At 39.5% G+C, this 24,475-nt stretch overlaps 2 protein-coding genes across 8 annotated transcripts in view; one reads left to right on the top strand and one right to left on the bottom strand.

The window, feature by feature from the left end:
* The window catches only part of CCDC146 (coiled-coil domain containing 146), a 118,544-nt gene that overhangs the window by 40,644 nt on the left and 53,425 nt on the right, over positions 1-24,475 (top strand). The window lies entirely within an intron of this gene.
* On the bottom strand, positions 1,936-8,546 carry FGL2 (fibrinogen like 2). Its single transcript, XM_077863915.1, has 2 exons — positions 7,913-8,546; positions 1,936-5,795 (listed from the first exon to the last, which is right to left on the bottom strand). The coding sequence occupies exons 1-2, from the start codon at positions 8,529-8,531 to the stop codon at positions 5,089-5,091; spliced, it is 1,326 nt and encodes a 441-aa protein (XP_077720041.1). The 5' UTR covers positions 8,532-8,546; the 3' UTR covers positions 1,936-5,088.

Genomic DNA, 24,475 nt, shown 5'->3' with positions numbered 1-24,475 from the left:
CTTATGGCATTTATTATATATTTATTCATCTCCTCTGATAAGATATAAACTCTCTGGGATTAGGCTTTTTGGTAACTGATATATTTCTGGCTTTCTAGAAGACTGGCACATAGTATACACTCAGTAAATACTGTTTGAATGAATTGCACCTGAATCCACTCCAACATTTCTATCCCCATAAGTTCTTTAGTTCCAAGGCATTTCTGGCTTCTTAATCTTAGTTACCATGAGCTGCTGTTGATACTAGGTTTGTGTTAACTAATCAAGCAAACTATGAGAACCAAACACATCTGCTCAAGCCAGCCCACTGAATCCAGAGCTTCTGGTAAATATGCCCATATCAATAGATTTCAGTCACATCTGAAAGTCTGTTTTTTCTTCCTTAGTCAAGCAACCTCAGGATCGGTCTCCATATGTTGCCCCCAGCTTTCTGCTGATAAAAATTAGCAAATTCTTGTAAAGGCTTCTCCTCCAATTTGACTTCATAATTGACATGAGAGCATGCCCTGGTTACAGTTCTAGAGAGGCTGAAGAGTGGGACGAAGGAGCCTGAACAGAGAATGAAGCTCTCTCCATCAGAAAAGAAAGCAATACTGTCTTCAAGAAAGATGAACCTTCTCAGTGTTGGGGAGGGGCCACTTCAAGGAGCAAAGAAGGCTCGGTCACCTTTGGGAATTCAGGGGACTGAGTTCTCCAAGCACACCCAGACTCCCTCATTTCTATTCTCACTTCCAGCTCTTCCCAATAAATAAGCAAAAGAAACCTGGCCTAGGTATGACTCAGTAGACATTGCATTTTGGCAAGACACAGAATAAAATTAGTTTTAATTCAGCCGACTCTGCTTGTTGCCGTGGGAGAGGGAGGAGATTGGAATTGAGAGTGGTTTGCAAAGGGGTCTCTAGTCTAATAGTAGTTTTCTTCAGTTAAAGCATTCATGGATTTTGTATGATCAAAATTAATTTCAAAATTACAATATGGTATAAGAAGTATGGGGAAAAAAGTCTTTTTTCTTTAGGAACACAGTCAAGGAGAACAATCACTGTGTGTTCTGGTATTGCCATACCCCTCTGCATGACATGTATCCAGAGGCCTGTTCCCAGAACTCCTTCTAAAGGCTTGCCAGTGTATGTACCCAATCTATATATACTCATCCTCTTGTCATATTTCCCCGACTTCAACCACTTCTCACCTATATTCACCTGTATTCACTGCCTCCCAAGTCCTCAGATTTGATTGTATCTGCTCCTTCCCCAGTTATAACTCCAGCTTCTTACACTACAGCTCTTTATCTGTGGTAACATACTCGACATTTTGAATAACAACACTGTCGTTTGAGACAGTCATTTGTCTATATCCTAGCCAAACAGATTGATTTCAAGGTAGAACCCTTGTTGAATAATGTAATGTATAATAAGGAATATGTAGGATGGCAGGACCAAAGAAGAGAGGTGCCAACCCCCTCCTAATGTTATCAGAATAGACTGGTCAAAAGAGAGAACTATTTAGGATAATGATGCTGATGATGGCATGTATATGTGTGTGTGTGTGTGTGTGTGTGTGTGTATTCTAGGTGTTTCATATGTTGTCTCATTTAATGCTCTCAATAACTGTCAGATTCTACTGTTACCCATTTTATAACTGAAAGAACCAAGGGACAGTGAGATTAAGTGACTTGGCTGGTGATCACATAGCTTACAAAGGGTGGAGCTGAAATTCAAATCTAGCAAGTTCAGTTCCTGAGTCCCTGCCCTTAATCATGAGCGATAAGACAAAACTCAGCAGGGGCTGAGGATGGCATTCTATCTGGACCAAGGGAACATAGCGAAAATAGCGAAAAACTCAGAGAACATGGAGATTGTTGGAGAACAACAAAGTATTCGGTATGGCAGGAGTATATGTAGTGGCAGATAAGGACACTGAAAGGAGAGGCAGAGACCAATTCATGAAGGGGTTTATTTGCTGGATTTTTATCCTATAGGAAATGAGGGGTTGATGGAATAATATGTTGTATTTCTGAACAGCCTGTCTGACAGTGAAATATGGAGGGTGGGTTGGAACAGATCAAAACAGAAGGCGTGGGTTTCTGAGAAAGCATTTGCATTTCCAAAGGAGTTCATAAGGGCTGAGGCAGGCAGCAACATCAATGATGGAAAAAAGATGGAGCTGAATGCTGCAAAAGGAAACTGAAACTTTTGTATTTCATATGTGTCAACAATATTCTGCAGAGAAATAAGATAATGTTCCTGTATTTGCCTCTGTCTTCCTGTTAACCAAATAGAACTCATTAAAGTCTTTTTGGATCAAAGGTAAAGTCTAATTAGGTAAACACTAGGCAAATTTTCAAACAAAAGTAAATATATAAATATTATTTTACAAACAATGATACATAATTTTTCCACATTGCAGAAATAGAGGTGAAGATTAAATCTTTTATTTTACAGAGTTGCTAAAAGACGTGAGACATAAACCAACTTATACATAAAAGAAAATAAGAATTTTAAACAAAAGCTTATGACTACCCATCACTTTTACTTTTAAAACCTTTCTTGGATAGACATTTAAAAATAAGGACCAGCTAATTTTGTTACTAGGATATCCTTTATACTTTGTATATTTAAGCTCTTTATTTTACTGGACAGATGTGTCATTAGTTCATTTGAAATATTACTGCTTATAAGAAGAATTTGATTTTCTTCTCAGCAATGAGTGAATTCGTTTCACTTGGAATTTCTAAGGACTAATTTTAGTCAACATTTTCAAAGAATGATAAAGCTTAGAAATAAAGTCTTAATTTAGATAACAAATAGTAGCCTTTAAAATGGAACCAAGACTCTGAAATATCTGATATCAATCAACATTTATGAACATTAGCATATATTAGTGAATAGCTATGTTAAGGCAAAAAACTGAGATATCATCTATTTCCATCAACATGTTAAAGATGATCAAAGTATAAAACATATTTTATAAATGACATGAAATGATTTCAAAAAGGAATTCCTATGTCACAGAACTTTTTATTAGAAAAGTGCCATAAAAGTATAATTGAAAATAAAATTTGATCCTTCAAAATAAGGTGGAAAGATAGAAAGACAAGCTTTTGAGTATTTATGTGGAATTGTTTGCCAAATCTCCTGAAATGATACCTCGTTCCCATTAAGTCAGTAGACACTCACTATATAGGCTATTTTTCTTTAGAACTGTATTTTGTGAAGAGTCTATTTTTTTTTCTTTTCTTTGTTGTGAGGATTAGAAGTTTGAGAGGATAACATCCTGCCTCACAAGTCCATTTTTGATAACAGAAAATTACTTAAACTTATGCATATATTAATAATTACATACAGTAAATGAAAATCCTCTCTGAAATAAATATATTGTAATATCAAAATCTTCATAATCTTTTTTTTAAAGAGAAGAGAGAAATAAAGAGTAAATCAGTTACATTTACATTTATTAAACTATGGAGTAGATATGAAGCCTTTGAAATCTACAATGATATTTTACATTTTGGTCATCACAATTCTATCTGCATTGCTCTTGCTTTAACCTTTTGATAGTGTTCACAGTAACCTAATTTTCATCATGTGTACCTGAAAACTTTGTATGTCATATATATATTTTAAAGAATATCTTGCTTCTTTTTTGGGTTAGAATTTTCTATAAAGGGTAATATTTGAAAAAGTTAATTTGTTACCTAAAGCAACTATCCTCTTTAATCATTTTCAAATGAGTAAAGTTGCATCTTTATGAGTTTATTTTGAAAATTTGGTTACTATAATAGAAACTAACTGGAAATTAAAAGCTAAGTATATTTCTATGACTCACATACAATATAGTGTATTATTTCAAATTTTATTCTAAAATATTTTTAAATGTTCAACAGAATACTACTGTTCTCTCTGAAATGATCTCTTTATACAGTGATGAAATTTAACACACTATTTTTTATAATCTTTTTTAAAATGATACCTACACTCCAGAATTAGTGAATTATAAAAGTTTCAGATATTTTAGTTTGGTTAAAAAAATAAACACTTATATTTAAATCTTTTAAAAAAATAAGCAATACACCAGCTAAGAATTGAAATACATACTATTGAACTACTATTCTATATAGTTCAAAATTCATATGTCCTATAAAACACCTTTCTATGAAGTGAATCACTTAATGAAATTATTGCTTTGGATATAAATGCTTTGGCCTTCAGAGTATGCTAGTCTATAAATAAATGCTTCATTCCCCACCCATAACTGCCCTTCTAAAAGAAAGCCTACCAGTAGTCATGCACAGTAGTGAGCAAACTTAAATTAAAAACTATTGTGCATACAGAGCAAAGGAAGCTAATTTTTATGTTAAAGCAGTTTTTACCATCCAACATCTAAAGAGTTATTGTGAATTACCTTTAAACCACAGTCTTTAAGATTAAATTAATTTTCTGAATGCTTTTAGAAGTGACATTATGCTACCGCTTTCAAAATCTCTTAAATGACAAATATTTTACATTTCACAAATAGTACCTAAATAGGTCTAATTATATAGATTTCCCTTCATCTGGGAACTAAAATGCTATAGGGGTCTTCCTGAACCACAGTAAATGCCATCAGTTGAGAGAGTTTATCTCAGAATGAGGATTAGGATATTTAGAGATGAAGAAATACTCAATAACTGAGAATAGTTTGAAAAGAGTGATCTACCTTGAATTGTGTTTAAGTCACAATCAAAATACAGATTACTTGTGTAAAAATCCAGGCTGCTAAATAAACAATGATTTCATAATTATAGTAATACAAGTAAGTAGAAAACCTTTCAATTAATGGAAATTAAGAAAATCATAAATCTAATGTATAATTCTCAATACTCCCAATCGCTTTGCAAGTACTCATTTGGATAACAATACAACAGCAACAAAGAGCTCCTTTGAAATGTATATTTTTTCAGTTTATTTCAAATGCTGTGTAGCATAAGAACCTACTCCTTAGAGATAAATTTTTAGTCACAGAAAAGTAGTATGAAACATATTCCAAAGTGCTGAAGGAATTAACTGCCCTATTAGGTAATGAATACCCAGAGGAATAAGCATTAGTGATTTATGGCTTAAAGTGCTTGGGTCTAATCATCATTTTGGCCTCTTTAAGGGAGGACTTGTAGCCACCAGGGTGTGCCTCACTTATACCAGGCCAGGTACCCCAGAAAATCCCATTACGGACACCTCTGTATTTTTGGTGATAATATCTGCCATTTAAGTTTGCAGAAAGACATGCATCAAACCACCAGCCTGAACTGTAATAGAGTCCACAGTTCCCAGAGGGATATCGATCATTGTCTCTATCTGGGGTGGTAAAAAACTTCAGATCATGGTTATAATGTTTACTGAAATGTAAGGCATCTCCCGCTGTGCCATTATAGTTACCGATGTGTAATCGGTATTTGAGAAACTCGTTGGCCACATAAAACTGATCATACAAGGCATAGAGTTTGACACCATTAAAGTCTTCAAGATCTATCCTTAGAATCATATCCTTACTCTTGGTCAAAAGATGAATTTTATCATTCCCCAACCAAAATTCTCTTCTGAGGTTTCCAAAGCCCACTTTATAGTCTTGCCATGTTCTGGTGAAGTTGGTGCTTCCATCGAGACGTGCCTGCAGCACTGTCCAGCCTCCCCCCATGGTCTCCATGTCGCAGAAAACTTCGAAGCTACTGTTTTTCGGATCCGGTGTAACTCTGTAGGTCTCACTGCTTCTTTTGCCTATTGTGTAGTAGTCAGAGCAATCTTTATATATTAGATGTTGCACTAAAAGGGGAAGAAGACAAAGGCATTGGATTTTGTTAATAAAAAATATGCATCTGAAGAATTCTTTACATTTACAAAAGCAGTCTGATAACTCAATGATGTTAATGAAACCTTGCTCTGCAAAACTTACTTGAACATGTTTAGCAAATGTTTATTAAGGCCTCGGAATCAGAACTTGATGCTATAAAGCAGACACGGCTCTTCCACATACTCTTGGTAATAGTAGTGACAATGTTCACAATAAACAACGAGCTCAGTAAAGTAGTTTCAGTAATTTAGTTACTATTTAGTGAGTGCTACTTATGTGTTCCAGGCATTCTATATAGACTTCACGTTTTCACACTTAACTCTGCACATTGACCTTATGATGTAGGTATTATTTCCGATCTGTAGGTGAGGATGTTTAATAGGCTCAAAGAGAAATCAGTGGCTTGCCCAAGTTCACATAAGCATTAAGTGGCAGAGCCAGGACACACTGAGGTCTAGCTGGCTGTAAAGCTTGTTCTTGTAACTACTTCATTCCTTGGTGCTAAAGGTCAGATGCCTCCAACTCTCCTAGAACTGCATTCCATGTGTACAAAAAAAGCACAGGTTTCTTTCTGTTTCCTTTCACCCAAAGGGGCCAATACCTTCCTCTGTCATCATTTGGTTATGTCCAAATGATGTATTAAAATTTTAAGGTACAGAACTGATCATAAATTCGCATTTGTTTTACTTGTGTGACAATGAAAGATCAAGTAAAAAAAGGAATTTTTAAAATAATATATCAATATTCTTGTTCTGAATTTATTTATTTTTCTTGTTCTGAATTTATTATCTGGAAAGTATTTAGCCAGTTTTTCATATGCTTGGTTTCTAGAAAGAAATAACAGGTGGTTATGTCCAGGATAAATATAATAATCAGTTGACATAGCTCTGTAGGAGTCAAATACAGATATTACTCTCAAAGAATTTCTATAAAGATTTGGACCAGATAAGGTAAATTTAATATGAGCTACTCAGAGGCACACTCATGTGTGTTTAGAACTCAGAGTACCCCAATATTTCCTCCAAACTTTTAGCACAGAAATGAATAGTAGAATCTTGATATCATTCCAAGTTGCTACGCAGCATCAAATCTAATGTGTGCCCAGAGATGTCACCAAGATGTGAACCTCTGCCTCGCAGTTCAGGGTACATTCAGATCCAGACTACCAGTGGTCCTTGAAAGCCCTGCCTACCTCCGGATCCTTGGCAGATTCCCTAGGGATGGTGCACACATGAGGTGCTTGGCCCAACGGAATATGATCTGTGTCCCACATGCCATATCCCTTCAACCTTACACTCATGGTAAACGGTCACCCTCATGCAGAGATGGCTTTCCAAAGTGCAGCCAGACCATCAGCAGCAGTGTCCCAGGAACTCAGATGGAAAGCCAGCATTTGGAGGAACCAGTGCCACAGTTAGAAGTTTGTGGGCATAGCAGGAGTAGTTAAGCAGTAGTAGTTAGGTTTGTGGTCCTCTGGCCTGCCAAAACTCTCCCTTTAAAATGTTTTTGTGCCCCTCAAAGCAAAAAGTTCTGCGCACACATGAAGCCATACAGCTGCTTTTATTCTATCTATAAAATCTCCTATTGTCATTAGATATTTGGGATTATAAGCGGCAGAAAGTTAAAATCTTTCAAAGACTTCTTGTGACCACACGAGAAGGAACAGTCAGCGAACCACAAGAGACTGATTTCCAATGAACAAAAAGCATAGCTAGAAATACAGCCTTCTCTCTGTTGTTCTCAAACCTTTCAGTGAAAAGATAAGTTAAATGCACTGAAACATTATATCAAAACAACATCTCTCCACTTCCATTTGTGTGTAGCTCTAGCATTAGCACATCAGATCTTTGAAATTGGAAGTGCTCTCGCAAGGTACAGAATCAAGCATGATTTTTAGAATTCTTATATTATCTCTATGGTCACATTTGCAAAGATAGTAGTTTCTCCTCTACTACCTTGGTGAATACAGGGCTTAATTTTTATCTCATCTGCCATTTGTCGAACTTGTTTGCTGAAGTTAATGTTTACAGATAGTTACAGATAGCTATATAAAAGTCAGGAACAAGCGATGAGAAAGCGTCGTACATACCCGGACGCGACTGTGTGTGTTCCTGGCTGGGGCACTTGGATGAACACTTGCCATCCAAACTGTTGACCACCGACGTTAGATTCGCCACTTTGCTGTCGACATAATTTTCTATGTTGTTCATATTTACAAGACTGAGCTCCTCCAGGCGACCGTGAAGCACGTCGATCTCCTCCTTGGCGTCCTTGAGGTCGGCGGACAGCTTGTTAACCTCGCTCTCTAGCTCTCGAACCCGCCCGTCCTCGGCTTCCCCCGGGGCTCCCGGGCTGGGCGACAGCTGTCCGCCTCGGCCCGGGGCCCGGCTGTCGTCAGCCTGCAGTTTGCAGTCCTGGCAGGACTTCTTCAGGCTGTTCACCGTTTCCTTGAGGTTCTGGACTTCCTTGAACACCTCCTCGAGCCTGCCCCACTGCGCGGGCAGCTGGACGGTGAGCGCGGGCAGGCGCACCTCGTAGGCGCACTCGCCGCCCGCCGCGCACCTGCCGGTGCTGCGCAGCGTGGCCGGGCAGGCGGCCTCCGCGCCCGCGCCCGCGCCCCCGCCTGCCTCCGCCGCGCCGTCCGCCACCGCCAGCAGGCCGCACGCCGCCAGGACCGGGCCCAGCCAGCACCAGCCGGCCGGCGGCATCTTCGCGGGCGCTCACCCCGGGGCGCCGGCCGGCCCGCGCGGCTTTAAGGGGCGCGCAGCTGGCGGCCGGGGCGGCGCTGGGCGTGCTCGGAAACGGGCGGGGGCGCTTGCATCACAGCGCCCGGGCCGCGGGGGAGCGGGAGGGGGGCGGGGAGGGGAGCGGGGGGGAGAGCAGGGGGGAGCGGGGGGAGGAGCGGGGGGAGCAGGGGAGCAGGGGGAGCAAGGGAGAAGGGGAGATGGGGAGCAGAGGAGTGGGGGGACACGGGGGAGCAGGGGAGCAAGGGAGAAGGGGAGATGGGAAGCAGAGGAGTGGGGGGGACACGGGGGAGCAGGGGGAGCAAGGGAGAAGGGGAGATGGGGAGCAGAGGAGTGGGGGGGAGCGGGGGGAGCAGGGGGAGCAAGGGAGAAGGGGAGATGGGGAGCAGAGGAGTGGGGGGAGCGGGGGGAGCAGGGGGAGCAAGGGAGAAGGGGAGATGGGGAGCAGAGGAGTGGGGGGGACACGGGGAAGCAGGGGGAGCAAGGGAGAAGGGGAGTGGGGGGGAGCAGGGGGAGCAAGGGAGAAGGGGAGATGGGGAGCAGAGGAGTGTGGGGGAGCGGGGGAGCAGGGGAGATGGGGAGCAGAGGAGTGGGGGGGACACGGGGGAGCGGGGGGAGCAGGGGAGATGGGGAGCAGAGGAGGGGGGACACGGGGGAGCAAGGGAGAAGGGGAGATGGGGAGCAGAGGAGTGGGGGGGACACGGGGAAGCAGGGGGAGCAAGGGAGAAGGGGAGATGGAGCAGAGGAGTGGGGGGGACACGGGGGAGCAGGGGGAGCAAGGGAGAAGGGGAGATGGGGAGCAGAGGAGGGGGGGACACGGGGGAGCAAGGGAGAAGGGGAAATGGGGAGCAGAGGAGTGGGGGGGACACGGGGGAGCAGGGGAGCAAGGGAGAGGGGAGATGGGGAGCAGAGGAGTGGGGGGGACACGGGGGAGCAGGGGGAGCAAGGGAGAAGGGGAGATGGGGAGCAGAGGAGTGGGGGGAGCGGGGGAGCAAGGGAGAAGGGGAGATGGGGAGCAGAGGAGTGGGGGAGCGGGGGAGCAGGGGGAGCAAGGGAGAAGGGGAGATGGGGAGCAGAGGAGTGGGGGGAGCGGGGGGAGCAGGGGGAGCAAGGGAGAAGGGGAGATGGGGAGCAGAGGAGTGGGGGGGAGCGGGGGAGCAGGGGGAGCAAGGGAGAAGGGGAGATGGGGAGAAGGGGAGAGGGGGGGAGAGCAGGGGAGCAAAGGAGAAGGGGAGATGGGGAGCAGGGGAGTGGGGGAGAGCAGGGGAGATGGGGAGCAGGGGAGTGGGGGAGAGCAGGGGGAGCGGGGGAGCAGGGGGAGCGGGGAAGCGGGGGGGGGGGGAGCAGGGGGCAGCAGAGGGGAGCGGGGGAGCAGGGGGCGCGGGAGAACAGGGGGAACCGGGAGCGGGGGAGTGGGGGGGCGGGGGCGAGCGGGAGCGGGGGAGCGGGGGGAGTGCGGGAGCTAGAGAGAGGGGAGCGGGGAGGCGGGGGCCGTGCCCTCCCCGCAGCCGCCGCACAGCCCTCGGTGGCTCCCAGGACGGCGGGCGCAGAACTCCGGTGGCTGACTGCTTGCACTCGTTCCTCCTGTTGCGCTTGTACGTGTAGTTTCTACAGCCCTGGGGAAAAAAATCTCGGATTTCACCATAATTATCCTTGAAACAAATCGTACTTAATGCCACTGGGGAAACCAGCTGTTAAAGATGAAGCTTAAGGTGCCGGTTATCCGGCCTGAAGAAGGGGGAGTTTACATAAACGGGAGATGGGCTTTTATTTCCTTTTCAGGTTGGGGTCGTTGAGGATTCTGTGTATTTTTCGTGTTGGGCTCTCGGGTGAAATCTTAAGCATTTGAAAATTTTTAGAACTATGACCACGAGTGCAGCTTTCTGACTCCTGCCATGCACTTTTGTTTCACCTGTTTGAAAAGGAGAAGAAAACTGGTCGAGAAGAAGGGGTTGCTTTCTACCGCTTTGGCCCCAGCACAGTTGGTGGAAATGTCTCTACGACAAAAACGCATTTAAAAGTGCATCATCGCCCTTCCTCAGAGCCTTCTCCTTCGCCCTCACCAGCTCTGTCATATTCTGACACTGTCTTCGAACTTCTGGCTCTATTCTGATTCTCCTGTCCCCAGCGTCCCTGCTTTCCTTCCCACTGGCAGCCAGGCGTCAGGGCTCTCTGCGCCCACAGGGGGTCCCTCCACCCGCCTCTCTGCCACTTGCTCTGTCACTGTGTTGCCCAGACACATATCAGCACTCATGCCTCTTCAGACTTGTCTTGGTTTAAACCTTTTTTCGCAGTTTTCAACCTTTTCTCCTCAAAGGCTGAGGGGCAGAAAGGGGGAACACTCCAATTGGAGAAACCACCTCCTTTTACCTTGTTTTACATCTTGGCATCTCATATAAGTTTTCTTGGTTCTTTTTTTTTTTTTAAGATTTTATTTATTTATTCATGAGAAACACACAGAGGGAGGCAGAGACCTAGGCAGAGGGAGAAGCAGGCTCCATGTGGGACTTGATCCCAGGACTCCGGTATCACGACCTGAGGCACCCAGGTGTCCCAGTTTCTTATTTTAAAAAGTATTTTTTGGCTTTAAAAATAATTTCAAAATAACTGATATGGATTAAAATCCAAACTCTTTATTGTATTACTTTAACATACTCTATAATCTATCTCATATTTATTTAACTTGATGTCCTGTGACTTTTCTTTATACACCTTTCATTCCAGCCAGATACTCTATTCACCCTAACATGTTCTCTAAATACATCAGGCTCACTTTACACCTTGGCAATTGTATTTACTCCTGAATACTTGGAAGACCTGAATTCCACTCCTGGATCTACCTCTTATTGTATGTATTATCATTAACTTTACCGAGCCTTGGTTCCTGTAGCTGTGAAGGAGGTATTTGGCTGTCCTTCCCTCATACAAGAACGATAATTACAAAAAATTTGAGTGAAGTGTATAGCAAATGTGGTGTATAAGCGTAACATTCTTTCCAAACAAATTTATCAAACGCATTCTGCACACCTTATGCCTCGTTTTCCTTCCTCATCTTCCAGCTTTTTAAAAAAATTAAGTTTGTTTCCTCTTCATTCCTTTCAGTGTGGTCAAACCAATATACACAGTTTCTTAACTTTTGACTAGAAATATTTAGATAATCTCTTAATTTCATCTTTTCTCACAAGTGAGTGATACTCTTCTATTGTAAGGAGAGAAATACATGAATAATTTTAAAAGAGAGTGATGATAACATAGATAATACATAAAAATATTGTATAAAGTAGAAAGATATAGGGATAACATTTAGTTTAGAATACATTACTGAATGCCCTTAACTATCTAGAATACAATCTATATATTTAACCAGTCCGGTATTAATTAATGACCTTCTATATATCCAGCACTATGCTAGATCATATGTAAAATGCATGCCATGGCCTCATTCATTCACTCATCCATCATCCATCCATCCATCCATCCATCCATCCATCCATCCCTCTATCCATCATATATTAACTGAGCATCCTCTATAGGCAAGACACTATTTCAGGTACTTAGGCTACACTAGGGAACAAATCAAACAAAATCTCATTTTCCTTCTTAGGCAGGATTTTCTTCACATTGGACTTTGAAGTAAGTCATAAGCACTTTAAAAAGTTTCTGAATCTAATGAAGGTGCAGCTTTCTGACTCTTGTATTGGGCTGTTGTCTCATCGTTTGAATCAGGGATTGACTTTCCAGCACTGCTGCTGATTCTTGGGCCCTGCACCCCCACCTGGCCAAGGGCTATGGCATAGTTCCACATAAAAAGCTTGGATGTGCTGTGGGAATTGGCTCTCCTGTCCCTTTGGGATCTATAAAAAATTCCCCTAAAAAGGAGGTAGAGAACTGCTTTGTTAATCAGTTCTCATTGACATTGGCAAGTGATCCTCTGGGTTCTTAATTTAAAAAAGTCACTGGTCACTTATGCAGGCAGACATTATGTGACTACAACATGAAAGTGGTTCAACCTGACTAATGAGTTTATAACCCACGGGGCCAGAGAGTGTGTGCTACAATCATTTGAGAAGCTTTCACTAATACTATCTCACTACATTGTTCCATCTCTACAGTTACTATGTGCACTTTCAGATGAGCAAAGAAGGGGCTCAGAACATTAAATACTTGCCCATTTTACAGTTTTCAAGAGACAGAGTTGAAATATGAACCTGGATCTCACTCCAAAGTTCTTATCTCTTCTCCCATGCCACACTGCCACATAGGGAGAAAGATAATACTGGAGAGGTATATTGGTACCATGTTATGGAGAACCACTGCTTAGACCAATGGGGAGCCACAAAAGGGTTTTGAGCAAGAGAATAATATTATCAGTTAAGCATTTTAGAGAAATTAATCTGTCAATGAATACTTGATGCACTAGAAAGGGAAAGATTAGGTGAGGAAAGCAGTGTAGAGGCCATTTAAATACAAGTCATTGTTTCCCAAAGTACGTTTCCTGGAACATGAGTAACTAAATGCTGATGAGTAGAGTTTCAGGACAAGCAGATCTGAGGAAGATCAGTCATGTGCTAAAGTGTGTTATGGTTGGCCAAGAGGGAAGTGATGTATACGACATTTTTCAAATGTCAGTTAACAACAGGAACCTTACCCTGCCAACCCCATGACCATTTTTAGGAATGGATCTTCTACTACAAACGAATAGGAAATGGGAGTTGTAGGTGAGAGGTATTAGTGTGATGGCAGGAGGGGAACTGGCTCTCCTGTCCCTTTGGGATCTATAAAAAATTCCCCTAAAAAGGTAGAGAACTGCTTTGTTAATCAGTTCTCATTGACATTGGCAGGTGATCCTCTGGGTTCTTACCCAGAGGGGGTTGCATACATTATTGCATACATTAATGCATACATTATTACCGAGAACTGACAGAAGCCATGAGATCTGAAAACTGATCAGAAATGGAGGGAAATGGAGAACTATGAAATATGACTCTAGTTGAAGTTAAGTAATGTGGTAATGAGTAGGGAGGGAGCTGCAGGTTGGGTAGAGTGTGGAAGTATTATTTCTGTCTTGAAAAAACTGACAAGCCATTAAGTAGAAATATCTGCCAAACAGCTGGACATCTAGATATGAAATCATCACAGAATACATGTGGATATCAACTTGAAACCACAGGAACCAAAAAGATGGTCAAAGAAATAGGACGAGAACTAGAAGAATGCAGTGTTGTGAAGACTGGGAGAGAGGTTTTTAAGCAGGCAGCTATCTGATAATCAAAAGTTTGAAGATCTGTCTTCAATGCCTATGGAATTCTCATCATCTGACCTTCACCTTTTGCCTCCTGCTTTTTGCTGGGAAGTCTTCTGGATTTTCTCATGCCCATTCTGCCCTGATTTGAGTATTATCCTCTGATTCTTCAAGAATTTCATTTATTTATTAGAGAGACACAGAGAGAGAGTGAGCATGAGAGTCAGCGGGGAGGAGCAGAGGCGGAGGGAGAAGCAGACTCCCCGCTGAGCAGGGACTGGATCCCAGGACCCTGGGCTCCAGAGCTGACCTGAAGGCAGAGAATGGATGGAGCCATTGGGCGTGATTCTTCATAACAGTGTCAGAATCTTCCCTTCTTTCCCACATCTGCCTTCAGCTCAGAACTGACACATTATGCCCATTTACAGATTTGTTTTTCAGATCTAAACAAATTATATGGCACCATATGATAGAATTTCTATAAGCCACATATGAAAATTAATTTCATCCACCTATATTCACAACATATTCGGACTTCTTTATTGTTTTCTTATTCAAAGTACATTCAAGGGAGGATCTGCATTTACTGCATTTTTCAGATTTCAAAAGTAAATTTCCATGTCCTCTAATGCAGCTTTTTTTTTTAAAAGGAAACCCTTTATGTCTCCCTTTGTACCAAAGGAAGTTGATATGACAATCATTATTTATAGCACTGAAATATTTTCACTGATATTATGTACATGTATTAATATATTTTAGTTTCTAATTTTTAAATTCAAGAGTATTTGATTATACTTTAGGGAATACATGCTTTTAGGATAATAAAGAATTTAAATCGTTCACTTTTTTTTTTTTTTAGTATTACAAGCTCTCATAGCCAGGCCATTTTATTCTTTTGTTGGACATAAACAGTCTTACAGAACACCAACCTCAGATAAACTTACTCTGAACCATGATAAAGTGAAACAAAACAAGGTCACTGCATAATTTGTCTCTGCAAAGACAAAAACAAGGTCACTGTGCCACCCATAAAACCCAATCATAGAATTGCCCTTGTTCTCTGGTGGTTTCCAATCTACAGCAAATTCTTGATTTCTTAGATCCTCCCCAAATCACCAAACCAAAATCCACATCTTATAATAAGTTCTGTGTAACACTGTTACGGAGATGCCCCCATGGAGGCATCTCCTACCTTGTTTCATTGCTGGCAGGTTCATGGTAGTCTTGGCTGAAGAGCACAACAGTACTCAATAAGCATGTGTGGGTGAATGACTGAGTATACAGGAGAGCCTTCATAGAGGAGGTGACCTTTGAGCTGATTCTTAAAGGATGGTTGGGCTTTTCCAGGCAAGTTGAATCAGAAAGAAGTCTTTCCAGGCAAAGGAAGTAGCATGTGCGAAAGTTGTAACACAAAAATGAGGACAATGAGTCCATGTGGGTGGCCTACGGGGTGAACTGGGAGGATGCTGGGACCAAATGTGCAGGTCCTTGAATGTCCATTTAATCCTGTAAACAGAGAGGACAGAGAAATTGTGGGTAAAGAGCTCAAAATTTGAAAACTGTGAAAGGAGAATTACCTGAGTAGCCATAAACAATTTTTTCCCTAACCTTTCCTCTTGCCCCCAGCTTTTTTAAAAATATGGAATGGGGTGGGGAGAGAGGGAAAGATACTTGCTTTTGTTAAGTCAAAATTACATATTTTGAGTTTTTCCAGTTTTCGTAATCTTTTTTTTAATTTATTTTTTATTGGTGTTCAATTTACTAACATACAGAATAACCCCCAGTGCCCGTCACCCATTCACTCCCACCCCCCGCCCTCCTCCCCTTCTATCACCCCTAGTTCGTTTCCCAGAGTTAGCAGTCTTTACCTTCTGTCTCCCTTTCTGAATCGTTCACTTTTTAAACTACTTGATTTGAAATGTCAATAGTAAATAGTAAATAATAATAGTAAATAAATATAGTAAATAAATTATTTATTATTTACTATTTTACTATTTATTTTAATTTAAATATTAAATTTACTATTAAATTTAATATTTAGTAATATTAAAACAATATTATTGTTTTAATATTCCTTAGGGATCTTAGTCCTTGTTTGTTATAAATTTCATAGAAAGAACTTTAAACAATATCCTGATTTCAGCAACCCATACAGACATCAAGAATTGCCTGGTTTTGGTTAAAACTAGAATAATAGTTGATAGTTTCTTTGATCTGTTTTGCAACTACTTCACTAGCATAGATGCAGACTAGAAATCCCTCTAGTGTGGACCTACTATGAAAGATCTGTTATATGAATCCTTAAAGATTCTGGTTCAAAAGAAGTATAGGACAGAAACACCCAAGGGTCCACTCTTTATGAGACTACAGAATATATAATTATCAGACATGCTAATGGCCTGGGTCTTCAGTGGGGGTACTTAGGGCTCTTGAGCTGGAATTTATGAAACTGGAATATCCCATGGGAGTCTTGAGATGTCCATCAGTCATTATCTATCAACAAAATCTCTTTTTACCATGTATCCCACACCAAGCACGGGGATCATGAAGGATCCAAGAGGTCCATGGGACATGACATCTAATTTTGCTATCATCTAATTTCCAGAGACTTAGAAAACTTCATATAACCAATGTTGGAGAAACAATGTATTTATTTTTATTTCTTTATTGAAAATTGATCTTAAGTTTCCTTTTTATATTCCTGAAACAAAGCAAACAATTAAAACATAGTAAAAAAAATCATGAAAATCTAATTGTGTCTTTCTTTCTTTTTTGTTTCAAAGCCATGATTTGGCTTTCCGCATTTTCTCTTTGTTGCTCATTATTTCTGGTAGTTATTTCCTATAAAATCATTGCAAGCACTGCATTAACAAATACTGAACCATCGGTCCTAGGGGACATACTGGGTTAGGTTTTTGTGAGCCTCTGATTATAACATGTATGTCAACTGGTCAATACCTAACCTTGTTTTAAATGTGTTTCTGTGTAAAAATATCTTATTTTAGATTGTTGATTCATTCACATGGAACTCATGACCAACAGAACTATAATTCATGTGATCTTATCGAACACATGTATTTTCTCCATAATGTGCATGGTAACCTTCTTGTACTTAGCAACACAAGGCAGCACTTCAACACAAAACTCAGGGGCCCTTTTCAACAGCAAAATCGCCCACAAAAAGTACAAAAATGCACAAAACGTGACACTTAGACCATAGAAAGGATACTGTTTACAGGATGAGAGTTGAAGCAAGACAGCAGAGTGTTGCCTTCTTTGAGCTCAGCTGAGTGTTGGGCAACTCTAAATATTCACCATTCTAGGGATGTCTACAAATGATCCCCAAAGTCTGCAAGTATTATCTTAGGGTTACAAACAAATTTTAGTGAGTAGGTGAATTTCAAAAACACATTCCATGAATAATGAGGACTGAATGTATATTACTACAAAATCCATAGCTTTAAATTCAGGGAAATGTCTGTTCATTCATTCTAAGCTGAAATGGATAATTTGGTTTTACCTGTTTCAACACTTGCTTTCCTTAGGGTAGTGCTTTATTTGGCATTTAAAAAGAATATATAAATTATGTATAACATATACATTAAATCCATATGATCCATATCCTATATATCATATGTGTTATATAATGTGTACAAAATAAGTTGAGGGATGCCTGCATGGCTCAGCAGTTGACCGTCTGCCTTCGGCTCAGGGCGTGATCCTGGAGTCCCAGGATCGAGTCCCATATTGGGCTCCCTGCGTGGAGCCTGCTTCTCCCTCTGCCTGTGTCTCTGCCTCTCTTTTTGTGTGTCTCTCATGAATAAGTAAATAAAATCTTAAAAAAATAAGTTGAAAAATTAAAAAAATAAGTTGAATCATAAAATTTAGCTAAAGGATTTATTTTTTAATTCATCAGAATAGTGTGCATCTTGAATTAAATAATTATGGAAAAATGAAAATATTAGACTAATTCCATGCTAATTGGATAATTTCATCCTGAATGCATGTCTTTTAAATACCTGTCTTTACTCTGAGACTCATTTTTAAAAGACTCAAGTTTATCTTATGAAAAACATGACAAAATGTGAACTCTCAATAAAGGTTGATTTCCCCTATGCTGGTGAGTAGAGAAAATAATAAAAAGGATTAAATGTTGTAAATAGTAGGGCACCTGGGTGGCTCAGTGGTTGAGCGTCTGCCTTCGGCTCAGGCCATGATCCCGGGGTCCTGGGATCGAGTCCCTCATCGGGCTCCCCACAGGGAGCCTGCTTCTCCCTCTGCCTGTGTCTCTGCCCCTCTCTCTGTGTCTCTCATGAATAAATAAATAAAAAAATTTTTTAAATGTTGTAAATAGTAAACACTAAAACACACTGATAGGTCTCCCAGGTTCGTAGGAAATCTTTTTAAGCATTTACAGTTTAGTATTCTGAGGTGTAGCATGATCTTATTTAGTTTATTTCCTTTTCTGCTTCTCATTTGATGTTATCTATGATTTGGGTCATTTCCTGTTCTTTTCAGTGAAAATCTTTCAGGGTAGAAGAAACTACTTTATGATCATTATCAACAGATGTAAAATTGCTTTATTGTTTATTTTGTTTATTTTTAAGTATGAACTATTATTAATCACAGCTTTCCTCTGCTTGTGTATTTAATACAAAGTCATTTTGATTATGTTTGCATGTACCAATGATTTGGCTTGTGTTATGACAAGTGATACAAAGTTTAGCTGCAACAATTGGTACTGCACCAAAAGAAGACAAAACAGACACAAAAGTTTTGTCAGTCATATGTAAATGTAAATTTAAATTAAATCTTTGTTCATTACTGGGATCATCTAAAAAATAGCTTGACGTGGGCAGCCTGGGTGGCTCAGTGATTTAGCGCTTGCCTTCAGCCCAGGGCGTGATCCTGGGGCCCCGGGATCAAGTCCCACGTCAGGCTCTTGGCATGGAGCCTGCTTCTCCCTCTGCCTGTGTCTCTGCCTGTCTCCCTCTGTGTCTCTCATGAATAAATAAATAAAAATCTTTAAAAATAAACAAATAAACAAACAAACAAATAAATAAATAGCTTGACATGATACAGTGAAAAGAGCTTTAGGGTGGTAGTCTTAGAACTCATGTTCCTATGAGGTAACTCTTGCCACTTAAAGTAGGCTTTAATTTCCATATCTGTAATATGAGAAAGTCAAGTTAGAGATTGCTAAGGCTCTTTTCAGCTGTGACAGTTTATGATTCTAAATGTTATTCATTAGAAGCTATAGAATAGCAAAGCAAAGCATCAAAATGTAGAACAAAAAAAAGTACAGACAATTCTTTAATTAAAATTATTAATTCCAATGAAAAACTATAAAGATCTACTTTGTCTTATTTATCCAGTCAATGAATATTTATTTTATATTTATTGAACCATGCTCCGTACTGGCCCTGGAGATCACAAGGGTGAAAAAACAGGTGCTTCCCTCACTTGGTGGAGCTTTAAGCTGTAGAGGAACCTATTCCAAGCCAGAGCGAGCCTTGGGCAGAGGTGGTATGTTTGGCCTAGAGCACACCAGGGCATTTCCTGAACCCTTCAATTCCCTGCCTCTATACCATGGCATTGGCCTGTCCTTTTGCTACTCCTGAAATGGCCACTTTTCAAGTCATTTTTTTTCAAATTAGACCACGAAGGTTGTATAGTGTCTGTAAATAATCACTGCTACCGTGGATATATGCTGTCTGGGTTGAGAAGACAGCTTCCTGTTTGTCTCCCTTATTAGGCTTCTTTCTTTGCGTCTCAACCCATCTCCCTAACCACCACCGCTCCAAAATCTTTCATTTACAAAGCAGAAGAAATAAGTGTTTAGAACAAAAGGGATTTTAAAAAGAAAACCTTATTCCATACAAATGGCATATGTAGCTTCCCTAAGTCTAAAACTTATTTAATGAGTATAGGATTTATCAATTCAGTAAATTATAAATTCTTCAGAATGCACAGAATAAAGACATAGCTGTAGTATTGAAAATATAAAAACACAAGAGGTAAATATATTAAAACTTTCTGCTTTTTACATTTGCCCCTTTCCTACTTTTCCCCCTCCTTTTTATACCTTTGCTTCAGTAGTGTGAACCAGTGAGGAGTAAGGAGGGAGAAGCAGCATATGGATTGGGGGATTTTATTTTTCTCTTTATAAGGCAGGCACCAGAAGAGGAGCCTGGCCTGACTTGGAGAATCTAGGCCAAATTTAAGCTGCTCTTCCTCACTGCTCTACAAATAGCTAACATCTGCTGCTTATTATGTGCCCATCTTCTATAATTTTTCCCTGTAATTCCCACCCAAACATAGAAGACAGAAATACAGTGGAATGAAGTGGAGCCCTGAGAGATGGAGGTGGTGGGGGAAAGACAACAAAGAAAAAAGACCAGACTTGGGGGTGGAGGGAAAAGAGAGCAAAATGGAATCATGGTGGGAACTGTACCACCATCTTTTGTGGGTTGTGTGTGTGTGTGTGTTTTCTTAAAGGTTTTATTTATTCATTCGTGTGTGTGTGTGTGTGTGTGTGTGAGAGAGAGAGAGAGAGAGAGAGAGAGAGAGAGGGAGCACAAACAAGGGGAGAGGCAGAGGGAAAGGGAGCAGCAGACTCCCTGTTGAGGTGGGAGCCCGATGATGTGGGGCCCGATCCCAGGACCCCGGGATCATGACCTGAGCCAGAGGCAGACACTTAACTGGTTGAGCCACCCAGGTGCCCCTGATCTTTTATTTAATGAAGATATTAAATCCATATGTAAAGCTAATTTTATGGGATTTTTTTTTTCCTGGAATGGATACTAAGAGAACAAAGTTATAGGATAAGATTGGAATCAGAGCATTAGGGCATCAAAAATAAATGCCTTCTCCATGATTTTGACAGTGGCTAGTTGTGTCCCTAGTTGCTTCGGATTATATTATTATATTGCCCATCAGCAAAGTTAAATAAACTTGTAGGACATACAAATTCTAAACAGCTTAACTTCACAAACAGTGCGAAACTTTTAGCCAGCATATCTGATTTCCAAATATTTAAAGGAGTTTTGTTGTGGAACTATTCACTTTCATAACAACTTAATTCCCTGTAATTCCTTGAGTTTTCACATTTTGAAACACAAATACGACATCAAATAGCAAAATAATATTGTTAGATAGAAGGTGAATATACTAAACCAGTAACTGATAAAAAATATTTAGAACAAATAGTGCTTAGATTTTACTGAAGGGACTTTAATACTAAAGAGCTGTTTAATATTAAACAGCTATCGCAAGCTTTTCATGGTGCCATAAACTCTCAGGAAATGATATTTCATGGTTTCAAGACCAACCCATTCATTTTACAGATGAATGAACAGGTCTAGGTAGAGCTAAATGATCTGTCCAACCCTGATGAAGGCTGCTCAGGTCTTCCAATTTCCAGACTAGCTTTTCTAGCTAATTCTGGATTGATCTGTATAGTACTCTTAATTTGTTGCTAGACTATAGAAAAATGCAACCAAAATATAGTTTACCCATATTAAAACTTTCCTAATACAATGCTTCTGGGATTTTAGAAAGCAAGACAGTTTCTTCAGATCTTTCAAAATGATTAGGAATTCCCAAACATGCTGTATTCACATGCTTTGCTTTACATGAAAATGATTTAGACAGTTTCTCCAATATGTGCTCATCTGTATTCATAATTTTTTCCCATTTGTCTGTCTATGATTGATTGTATTGTCTGGCTTAGAGTATAAATTCTTAAAATAATTATTTTATAAAAAACGTCTTGTGTCCCACCCTGCCCAGAGCTGCATTCTAGGAGGCATGTGACCAAGTTTTTAAATCCCTTTCCTGGAAACTTTTTTTTCTCATTATAAATGAAATACTTGCTCATTGTAAAAAAGACTAGAAAATACAGAAATGCATATGAAAACTAATCCTACTTCTTTTTTATTATCATGGTAAAATATCCATAACATTAAATTCACCATTTCAATCATTCTTAAGTGTACATTCAGCGGCGTTAACTATATTCATGTTGTTGTGCAACCATCACCACCATCTGTCTCCAAAACTTTTTCAGCACCCCCTACTGAAATTTGGTTCCCATGAAACAATAAATCCCCATTCCCCGCTATCCCCCTCCTGGTAATCGTTCCTCTATTTTCTGTCTCTGTGGATATGATTAATCTAGATAACCTCATATAAGTGGAATCAAACAATATCTGTACTTTTGTATCTGGATTATTTCGTTTAGAATAATGTTGGCAAGGTCCGTTCATGTTGTAGCATGGATGGGATAGCATACCATTTCTTTTTAAGGCTGACTGATATTCCGTTGTCTGTATACATCACATTTTGTTTATCTACTCCTCCACTGATAAACATTTGAGTTGTTTCCACCTTTGGCTTTAATGAATAGTACTGCTATTAAAATGGGTACAATATCTGTTCAATAATAGATAGCCATCTTAATGAGTGTGAAGTGGTATCTCATAGTGATTTTGATTTGCATTTCTTAATGATTAGTAATGTTGAGCACCTTATAATGTGCTTTTTTATCATTTATATTCTTCTTTGGAGAAATGTCTATTCGAGTCCTTTGTTCATTTTTTAATTGGGTTGTTTGGGGTTTTTTGTTAAGTGTAATAATACTTTAACATTTTGTTATATTTCAAGTCATTTTTCTGAATGTGGCATTTCTAAAAAATAGACCATTTTCTACATCTTTTTTAATCTTTTAAAAATTTGAAGTATAATACACATATGTTAAAGTGTCCAAAATATAAAGTACAATTCAAGTCAGATAGTCAACCACTACCCAAATCAAAACATGAAATGTTGTCAACTCCCAGAAAGTCCCTTTATACCCTGTCACTCAACCTGTAGTAGCTACTGTTCTGACTTTTGTAATCCTTTTTTTATTGTTCATAGTTTTATTGCTTAAGCATGAATCCATAAACACCATACTTTTTTTATTTTATGTATATTTTTAATTTGATGTAAATAGAATCATACAAAATGTATTTTTTGTTTGGCTTCTTTCCATCTATGTTATATTTGTGAGAACCACTCATACTTTTCTAATTGTTCTGTACAATTTTCTTTATTATTATGCAGTTATGTGCCAATTTGATATATAGTTACATTCAATCAATTTATTTTGTTTTCAATTTTTAGAGTTGCTTATGAATTTAATATTATACTTAAGGTACTATTCGACATCATTCTCCAAAACAAAGTATGTTAAAAAATCCTAACTTCTATCCCCAGCCCCTCCACCCTGTTCCCTCCCTCTTCCTGTAGTATAATTCTATTTCAAGGTTTAACCCTCCTTTATATTTATATATGTCTTTATTATAGCACAGCTTCTGGAATTTAGGAAGATTTGTGTTTTTGTTATAATGGTTACCTGTATATTCATAGCATTATATAATTCATTTCATCATATTACTTTTGGCTACTGTCTTTTGGTTTCACACTGTAAGTGATATAAGAATTAATTACATGTCTTCTTCACGCATCCTTCCTCACAGCATCAATTTGATAAAGTATCCTTTCATGAATATCATCCACCTCTGCATGGTCTTTCATGTTTGCCAACCTATGTTACCTTAAGTTCTTTAAATGTTTCACACTGTCTCCATGCTATCAGAAAGACTATGCTACTCATTTCCGAGTTTCTTTCTTTCTTTCGTTCTTTCTTTCTTTCTTTTTTTGTTTCTTTAATTCACGAAAATAAGTAACAGAATAGGATTATGGCCAAATCCCTGCAAAGCCTCTCACCAGCCTTATGATGTTGCTCAAGTTTTTCAACCATCTTGAGTTTTGTTGCTGTTGTTAAAAGTTTTATTTTTTATAAGTTTTACTTTAAAAAATTTTGGATTGTAATACTTATTTATAGGATGATTGTGAGGACTAAATGAGATATAATATACACAAACTACAACACAATCTCTCAATAAGTAAATAAATGTTAAGCGTTACTTTCAATAAGAAATAAGAGTCATTAATTTTACTCATGTGTTCATTCATTTGGTAAATATTTATTGAATAAATTCATTTTAGGAATTATTTATTTAGTAAATATTTATTGAAAGACTGCTTACGTCACATGTACTCTTTCTTCCACTTACTCAAGTCTTTGTGAGTTCCACATGGGACAGACCTTAGGCTATAGTGATGAGAGTCCCTACCTTAATGGAACTTCCAGTCTTCCATCTTATGGCAAGTCATAAATTATGCTTTTTTTAAAAGATTTTATGTATTTGTTGAGAGTAAGAAAGCACACAAGCAGGGGGAGAGGTTGAGGGAGAGAGAAACTCAAGCAGACTCCCTTCTGAGTACGGAGCCTGACTTGGGGATTAATCACACGACCCCAAGATCAAGACCTGAGCCAAAACCAAGAGTTGGATGCCCAACTAACTGAGCTACTCAGATGACCTGAAATATGCTACTTCTAAATAAGTTCTTTTTGTCCCTGTAACTCCCCTCTCAGAATCCCTACTGTGCCGGTGCCTGATTTGCATGGAAATAATTTTCTCATTTGACTACTTTACTGGATGCTCACTTCCTATATGGTGCAGACTTCTAAAATGATAACTACTGGAGTAAGTTGTTAAGAATTTTTCTGCACTTCCCTTACAAGTTACAGGCTTTTTTCTTCATTTTTTTCTTTTTG

The sequence above is a fragment of the Canis aureus genome, chromosome 21 (genome assembly GCF_053574225.1).
Source record: "Canis aureus isolate CA01 chromosome 21, VMU_Caureus_v.1.0, whole genome shotgun sequence".
Taxonomy (NCBI): domain Eukaryota; kingdom Metazoa; phylum Chordata; class Mammalia; order Carnivora; family Canidae; genus Canis; species Canis aureus.
The sequence above is the reverse complement of the archived record's forward strand: the minus strand, read 5'-3'. Positions and strand labels throughout refer to the sequence as shown.

Bases quoted from the DNA above. Each gene is read 5' to 3' on its own strand.
- FGL2 (XM_077863915.1), bottom strand. From the start codon at position 8,531: ATGCCGCCGGCCGGCTGGTGCTGGCTGGGCCCGGTCCTGGCGGCGTGC. The intron at 5,796-7,912 runs GTATGTACGACG...TTCCCCTTTTAG, and splicing joins ACACACACAGTCGCGTCCGG to TGCAACATCTAATATATAAA.